Source organism: Arachis hypogaea, chromosome 10 (genome assembly GCF_003086295.3).
Source record: "Arachis hypogaea cultivar Tifrunner chromosome 10, arahy.Tifrunner.gnm2.J5K5, whole genome shotgun sequence".
Classification (NCBI taxonomy): domain Eukaryota; kingdom Viridiplantae; phylum Streptophyta; class Magnoliopsida; order Fabales; family Fabaceae; genus Arachis; species Arachis hypogaea.
In genome coordinates this window covers 5163663-5172065 of record NC_092045.1, presented here as the reverse complement: position 1 = coordinate 5172065, position 8403 = coordinate 5163663, and the positions used below count along the sequence as shown (strand labels likewise).

The 8403-nt window shown below is 37.4% G+C and overlaps 2 protein-coding genes across 2 annotated transcripts; one reads left to right on the top strand and one right to left on the bottom strand.

Moving 5' to 3' along the window:
- The first annotated feature begins 236 nt into the window (after positions 1-236).
- Positions 237-2756, top strand: LOC112714843 (7-deoxyloganetin glucosyltransferase-like). Its single transcript, XM_072205687.1, has 2 exons — positions 237-1520; positions 1639-2756. The coding sequence occupies exons 1-2, from the start codon at positions 896-898 to the stop codon at positions 2571-2573; spliced, it is 1560 nt and encodes a 519-aa protein (XP_072061788.1). The 5' UTR covers positions 237-895; the 3' UTR covers positions 2574-2756.
- Positions 2757-3082: 326 nt separating this feature from the next.
- On the bottom strand, positions 3083-5348 carry LOC112714842 (uncharacterized). The gene is made up of 4 exons (XM_025766526.2): positions 4328-5348; positions 4103-4248; positions 3583-3802; positions 3083-3494 (listed from the first exon to the last, which is right to left on the bottom strand). The coding sequence occupies exons 1-4, from the start codon at positions 4769-4771 to the stop codon at positions 3312-3314; spliced, it is 993 nt and encodes a 330-aa protein (XP_025622311.1). The 5' UTR covers positions 4772-5348; the 3' UTR covers positions 3083-3311.
- Positions 5349-8403: the final 3055 nt, after the last annotated feature.

The window sequence follows — 8403 nt, the reverse complement described above, 5'->3', positions numbered from 1 at the left end:
TTTGGTGACAATTGAAGTCTGTGACAATTGATGATGACTATTGTGAATAAATCCTTGTAGTATGGCTATTGTGCTTGAATAATTGTTTAGCATTTCATACACACATTTTACTTGTCAATATTATATTGTTTGGTCAATGCATAGTCACCAGTAGTCACTAAAGACACAGCTATTAGAGACGTAGCCTATGTATAATGTATGTGATGCTTTAAAGTTTGAAGCGGCAGCAATTTTCAAGGTTCATATATATCTCCCATTCAACACATTCCTCCTTACATGGATAGGATACATTTTTTTCAGATGGATGGGATACATGTTTACCATCTTTTGGTACCTCAGCCTTGGAAGATTAAGCTATTTTTTCCCGGATAGGAGTTCTAAAAGTTTATTTTTGGTGGTGTAAAGACACATACACACATCTTAGCAAAATCTAAATTGTTTGGGCCGCTAGTCAAAAGCTATTGTCATGATCACATTTGCCATTCAGTTCCAAGCATGCTTATAAATCTTTCAACCAAAAATATGAGATACTTATTTTATGAGATAAATAATAAAGTAAAAAAATGGTAGAGCAATCTATTGTTGTTACCATAAATAATAATAATAACGTAATGCAATTTTTTCAATCTCAGAAACTTTTATAGTACAATTAAGATTTTAAACTTTTTTAATGCAAGTGTCCAATCTCAAAACCATTTTGGCATATAACTCTAATCTAAAAGGTTATTTAATTGAAGATGCTATCTTATTTTTTTTTGTGTCGGATATCCCATGATGTCTCAATTTTCTCTTTAATTTGCTATGTATCTTTTGAATGACATCAACAACAACAATGAAATTGATATATATGAATAAATATGCAGGCTTATTGACAGGAATATGAAAATAAATAAGCATGCAGGCACAGCTCTTCATCATCATCATTATCATCAACCTTACAAGAAAAGTTTCTGAGTTTTTAATTAGGAAAATGAATTCCATCATTGAAAGTAATAGAAAACCGCATGCAGTGCTAACACCTTATCCACTTCAAGGCCATATCAATGCAGTGTTCAAACTAGCAAAGCTTCTTCACCTAAGAGGCTTTCATATAACCTTTGTCCACACTGAATACAACTACAAACGCTTCCTCAAATCAATGGCTATGTCTCCCAACAACAACAACCACCTTATTCATTCCATTCCGCACTTTCGCTTTGAAACCATCCCTGATGGTCTTCCCCATCCTGATGATAATGGCAATGATCATAATCAAGATCTTCTTGCTCTTTGTGACTCAGTCAGGAACAAATTCCTCGCCCCGTTTCGAAACCTTCTTGCTAAACTTATAGACTTGGCCTCAGCTGGTGCTGTCCCTCCAGTTTCTTGTCTTGTTTCTGATGGAACCATGCCTTTTACTATACAAGCTGCTCAAGATCTTGGACTCCCTATCCTTCTCCTTTTTCCATCTGCTGCTTCTTCATTCTTGTCTGCTATGCACTTTCGCACTCTCATTCATAAAGGTCTCATACCACTCAAAGGTAAGTACCTTCACTACTATTCTTCATGTCCAATATTCATAAATTTTATAAAATGTGAGTATGTGACACTGAACATACTCCTAAAGTCATGTAATTTATCTATGTGATATATATGCAGATGAAAGTTGTCTGACAAATGGATATTTGGAGACAAAAGTTGATTGGATTCCAGGAATGAAAAATTTTAGACTCAAGGACCTGCCTGACTTTATAAGGACAACAGATCCAAATGATCCCATGTTACAATTTCTCATGGAATTGACAGATAAAGCTCACAATGCTAATGCTGTTGTTTTGAATACTTTTGATGAACTTGAGGGTGAGGTAGTCAATGCTCTCTCCTCTATGTTACCTGCTGTTTACACCATTGGCCCTTTCCCTTCATTTTCCTATCACAATCCAGAGGATCAACAACTGGAAATTTTGGGTTCTAATCTTTGGAAAGAAGATACTGTGTGTCTTGAATGGCTCGACTCCAAGGAGCCGAGATCTGTTATTTATGTGAATTTCGGCAGTATAACAGTTATTTCGCCCGAAAAACTATCAGAGTTTGCGTGGGGTTTGGCCAACAGCAAGAAGCCGTTCTTATGGATCATTAGGCCTGACCTTGTTATTGGTGGCTCGGTGGTTCTGTCCCCGGAGTTTGTTGATGAGACTCAAGGTAGAGGCCTAATAGCTAGTTGGTGCAACCAAGAGCAGGTGCTGAACCACCCTTCAGTTGGTGGATTCTTGACTCACTGTGGATGGAACTCGACCACTGAAAGCGTGTGTGCCGGAGTGCCAATGTTGTGTTGGCCTTTTTTCGCAGACCAACCAACAAACTGTAGAAATATATGTAATGAATGGGGCATTGGGATTGAAATTAATAACGATGTGAAGAGAAAGGATCTGGAGAATCTTGTCAATGAATTGATGGTGGGAGAGAAGGGAAAGAAGATGAGACAAAAGGTCATGGAGCTCAAGAAGAAGGCAGAGGAGGTGACTAGACCCGGTGGTTCTTCATACATGAACTTGGACAAAGTGATTAAGGAGGTCTTACTGAAAGAAAACTAGATTAAATTACTGCCATATTTTTTCTTTCTTAATAATGAAATGCAGTATTGTGATCATTCAATTTTATCTTTCTCCTGTTGAATATGCAGCATTGTGTAGTAAAAAACTGGTGGCATCTGTTTGTGCTCCATGTAGTGGAATGTGAAAAGTCCTCATCAAGCTGTGTGATTTTTTAATGATTAAGATTAATTGTTTGCCGGCTAGTTTAGGAATTGATGATTAGTTTATGTTACTAATTACTACAAGTTGCATGCATAAGTTCCAGAGAGTAAAGACAATTTATTCCATTAAAAAATAATATATGCTTCTGCATTTTAAGTAAGAAGTCTTCTATTCATAAAATAATGATTAAAGAGGTCTTGTTAAACTTATTGATACTAGTTTTTCCTTTCTCCCTGTGATGCTAATGCATAATAACTACTAAGTAACTGTGAATATAGTTCTTTTAACTTTTTGCTCAATCTATCTTTTAGTAATATGAAAATGTTAAATGTCACTAAGATGAAGCATAATGAAAACCAAATTTAAACCCTTTAAAATACATGACCATATGATGAAACAGAAAGTAATACCCCTGAACCTTTCTCTCCATTGATATCTCCACACTGTACTTATTTGTATATATACAAATCTCATTCTTTGTTTGCAAGATTGGCTAAATTGAGAACAAATTTAATAGAGGTAACAAGGTATTATGGTAGGGTACCAAATGTTTAAGCCAACCCTTAACTGAGCAAGCTAATTGAAGTGCTGCTTAATCAGAATCTGAGCACCTTCAACTAGCCTCTTCACAACTTCACCAGCAGGTAGAATTTCCTTGATGAGACCAACTCCTTGGCCGGCATACATAGCCATGCTCTCAATATCTCCTGTGGTTGTCATGTTTGGGACAGTACCTGCGAAACGGCGAATCTCTCTATCCTGTTGGATAGAAAACACAAAGGTTTCAAGTGGTCTGCAATAGCATATAAAGATCAAAGACAGACACAATGAAGGTTTGAAACTTTACCATGCCATGGATTGTTGAATGGCCAATGAGTGGCTGGTTGGTTTCATTCTCATGGGGTGGAAGTGATCTCCAATCCTTGTAGAAGGGTGTCTTGAGAACACGCTGCGGCGCGCCAGGCCACCTTGCCCTCCCAAATACATCTGTGTACTCGGTTTCATCCATTTCAATCAACTTCCTCTTGTATGTTGGATGAGCATAGCTTTCCTCAGTTGCCACAAACCTGCAAAATTGGTAGATTATGTTAATAGAGAACACTTTGACCAGAGTAAAAACTCGCGTGCAGATATCTTCACTTAAAAGTTGATAGATAGAAATTGTTAGATAACAATTTAGTTAGCGACTATGCTACGTGTACATCAAAACCAGCCACTAAAATCAGCCACACATGTACTTATACACAAATATATTGGTGACTGATTTTGATGTACGAATAGCATTTTTGTTTAGCTAAATATATCAAATCCTCTGACAGTTCTTGGCTATGAAATTCATCACATGAAAAATAAAAACATGTTGATACCTTGTCCCTAGACATACACCCTGAGCACCAAGAGCCAGAGCAGCAACATAACCTCGAGCATCAACGATTCCACCGGCTGCAATAACCGGAATGTTCCGATTACCAACGAGATCAACCACCGTTGGCACTAACGATATCAAACCATCCTAAACGAAATTCATCATGTGAGTAACTGAATTTGGAATAGTACACAAGACAAGTGAAGGCAGCATGGAAAATGAATACCTGACCAATGACATGACCACCGGCTTCGCGTCCTTGAACAATGATTCCATCAACACCAGCATTAATGGCCTGTTTGGCACCTCTCAAATCCCCAACTTGTGGAACAATCTTGACACCAGCTGAATGAGCCATGGCAACTAAATCAGGGGTACAATCTCCCCAGTAGACCTGCAAGATTGCAACTTTCTCGTCCAAAATGGCCTTGAGATTCTGTTCATGAGGAAAAGCAAGGACTACACCGATCCCAAAGGGTTTATCGGTTAAGGACCTGGTCTTGTTTATGAGGCCCCTCACATAATCCGGGGATTCCCAATCGGGGGCCCGGAGAAGACCAAGACCGCCGGCATTGGCAACAGCAGCAACAAGCTCGGGGCCAGAGATATCAGGGCCTAATGGCGCCTGAACTATGCCATATTCAAAACCCAGTAACCCTCTCCAACCCATAACCAATGCTCATCATTTCTCTCATCACTTTCTTATTTTATATCCACCTCGAATGACGTGTTCATTAATTAAACTCTGTTTAAAATCAGTATAAAATATATATTAAAATATAAATATATTATTAATTAATTTTAATATATTAATAATATTTTTTATTCATTTCTCACATTTAGTATTATTTTATATGTATTTTTTAAAAAATTTTATTTTAATATACTAATTAAATTTTATTTTTAGTTGCACACGTATTTTTTTATAAAATAAATAAAAAATTAGTCTATTATATATCTAAATTTTATTTAAAAATTTGTTATTAACTATTAAATTATTATATATATAAAATAATATTCTAATTCCTAACACTTGTTTCACGGTTAATCCAAATTGGTTTAATTTAAATTTTTTAAAGATAATTTTATGACTTTAACATGCATTGGCAGAGGAGAAATCAAATAAGTAATAACTCTTGTTTGTGAATGTGGCTAAGCTTAACTCTTGAATAAATATGACAATATCATTTAGGTAATATGAGTTCATTTCACTTTCTATTTTTTTGTGACGAGAAGTTGTAAGATACTTGAGTTTGTGCTCACATAATGGCAAAGTCCTGCACGGAATAGCACCAGTCCTTTTGTTTATTATTCAAAACTATATTATAGTCCTAATCAGTATACTAGTTGAAATTGAACACTTCTCACTTTATATTATTATATTATTCATTTTTTGAGAGATTTGGAACCTTTTCTGTTTTCTTTTTGGGCCATTAGGAGCCTTTTCAGAGTAGTCCGAAGTCCTAACACACATTTATTCTGGGCTCAGGTCCCTTCTAGGGTGGGCTCATATTTCTTAAATAAAATTTAGCCCCAGTTATTAATTGAATCAGTGTCGGAAAAGAGTTTAGCTCATGGCCCATGGGTTCAGTTGAAATAGGAGCACCCCAAAAGAAACTATAACTGGAACAATCCAAGAGAGAGTGTGTATGACCCCAAAAAAAATGGAGTGAGTGTGTGTAAAAAGAAAAAGGAAACGAAGCAATTTTACCCATCAAAATTACAAATACTTACAAAATTATCCATGTAAGATCGAAACGGACTTTTTACATTTAAACTGCGTTTGTTTACAAAGACAAGACACTGGAATATGGACACAGAGATACAAAATCGTGTTTTAGAGAGAAGACATAAATAGAGACAGTGTATCCAAAGACACTGAATTAGTATATTTTGTGTCCATCCTGACAGAAAAAACACAGAGATACTAACAAGAGACACAACTTATTTTTCATTCTTTCTTTCATTATTCTTGTCAATTTTGTAAGGTATCAAATATGAGATAGGAGGTGAAAGAAAAGGAAAAAATGATAGAAGAGAAGTTCAAAGGAAAAATTGTTATTGTATTTCTTTTTGAGTTAAAAGGTAAAGGTAAAGAGTGCTATAGTACAAGTATTTATGGTGTGCTAGTGTGATTGAAGGGTATATTTACAGTTGGTGTTTAGTGTAACAGATTGGGGATAATTATAACTATTTGAGAGTAACTAACTGTTGAGGTGTCATTGACAACTTAACAACTCTTGTTACAGCTTCCGCTAACCGGAGAATGAGAAAGTGTATTTGTATACACTAACATGCCCCCTGGAACCAAGGGTTATGTTTGTCTTGACATATTCCTGCCTTCCTTAAGGTTCTGTTTCAAACACTCTTAATAGGTTCTTGAATTTTGAGAAAGCAGTTGCTAAGAGGGGCTTTGTTAGCGTGTCTGCCAACTGATCTTGAGCTGAGATACGTTGAACAAAAATTTCTTTTTTGGTAACAAAGTCTCTGACAAAGGATTGACTTAGTGCAAAGTGTTTGGACTTGTTGTGTAGGATTGGGTTGGCTGATAGTAGAATGGCACTTTGATTGTCACAATAAACTATAGGCTTGGTAGAACAGGTGATTCTAATTTCTCCCAACAAGTTTTGCAATCAGATGATCTCAGTCATTGCATCTAAGATGCCTCTAAATTCTACTTTAGTGTTACTCTTTGACACTGCAGTTTGTTTTCTGCTTGCCCATGACACCCGGTTCAAACCCAGATAAATTGCATAATTATTTGTTGACTTTCGGTCATCAATATCATTAGCCCAGTTAGAGTCACAGAATCCATATATTCTGAAATTGGTGAATTTACTGAACTTCAAACCATGCTGTAAGGTGCCTGCTAGATACCTAAGGATTCTTTTGACAGCTTTCTAATGGGATTCAAGTGGGTTATGAAGAAATTGAGCTACTTTATTTACTGAGAAGGAGATTTCCGGTATGGTGATTATGGCATATTGTAGGCCACCTACAATGGACCTGTACAGTGTAGGGTTGTCGAAGGCATTGTCACCAAAGACAAAGAGTTTTAGAGATGAGGTCATGGGGGTTGGCACCGATGTACTTGATTTGTTTTAGTGTAACTGTTCCTGTGGAGCTTTTGCAGACTTCAATCCCAAGGAAGTAGTGCATTTCACCAAGATCTTTTAGGGAGAAGGTGTTGTGTAGTTGCGCCATAACGATTGTAAATTCACTCTCAGAGGTTCCAGTGACTAATATATCGTCCACATAGACGAGGATGAAGGTGGATGAGGATGGTGTGAGTCTTGTGAATAGGGATACATCGGATTTTGTGCTTGTAAAGCCAAAGCGGTGAAGGGCAGCACTAAGCTTTGTGAACCATGCCCTTAGAGTTTGTTTGAGTCCATAGAGCGATCTTTGGAGCTTGCAAACTTGCTGAGTGTTGGGGGATACAAAGCCCTCTGGTTGTTGCATGAATACATCTTCATAGAGGTCACCATTCAGAAATGCGTTATTGAAGTCAAATTGGCGAATTTTCCATCCCTTAGCAAGAGTAATGCTTATCATGGCTCGAACCGTTGAAGGCCTGACTACTGGGCTAAATATTTAGTCGTAATCGACTCCTTGCTTCTGGTGAACCCTTTTGATACAAGCCTGGCCTTGTATTTTTGAATGCTGCCATCACGGTTCCTTTTTACTCTGAACACCCATTTGCAACCTCTGGGAGTTGAGTGAGATGGAGGATCAACTAACCGCCAGGTGTTGTTCCTTTGCAAAACTGAGTACTCTTCCTCCATGGCTTCTCTCCAATGTGGGGTAGCAAGAGCTTCTGCAATAGATGTTGGGAGACACTGATCTGCAGAATTTTCACTGGTAGAGGCCAAGGTGACAGCGAGTGCTTTCGGCTTGTAAATGTCACTTTTACTCCGTGTTTGCATTCGATGGGTGTTCTGAATTGTGGGTGGTGGAGCTCCAATGAATTGTGCATCAGGTTCAATTTCTACTTGCAATGGCACAGTGTCATGGGACTCTGTAGATTCAATGGTGTTAGTGGCTGTATCATGATCAGTGACTTCAACAGATGCAGTTGGTAATGAATTTGCTATAGCATTGATATTAGTGGAAGGTGTATCATGAATGTCTATGCATGGATTTTCATAAAATGTGAAAGTAGTGGGTGGGGTGAGGTTTGATCTGATTGAGTTCGGTGTAAGGGTATTGAATAAAGTGGAGTAAGGAAATTCGTGCTCTCCAAAATATCACATTTCTTGGCATGTAGATCCTGCCTGAAGAGGATAGGCATTTGTAGCCTTT

Coding starts and splice junctions, on each gene's coding strand:
- LOC112714843 (XM_072205687.1), top strand. CDS start 896: ATGCAGGCACAGCTCTTCATCATCATCATTATCATCAACCTTACAAGA. Junction 1,521..1,638: donor AGGTCTCATACCACTCAAAG/GTAAGTACCTTC, acceptor ATATATATGCAG/ATGAAAGTTGTCTGACAAAT.
- LOC112714842 (XM_025766526.2), bottom strand. CDS start 4,771: ATGGGTTGGAGAGGGTTACTGGGTTTTGAATATGGCATAGTTCAGGCG. Junction 4,249..4,327: donor GTGGTCATGTCATTGGTCAG/GTATTCATTTTC, acceptor AATTTCGTTTAG/GATGGTTTGATATCGTTAGT. Junction 3,495..3,582: donor ATTCAACAATCCATGGCATG/GTAAAGTTTCAA, acceptor TCTATCCAACAG/GATAGAGAGATTCGCCGTTT.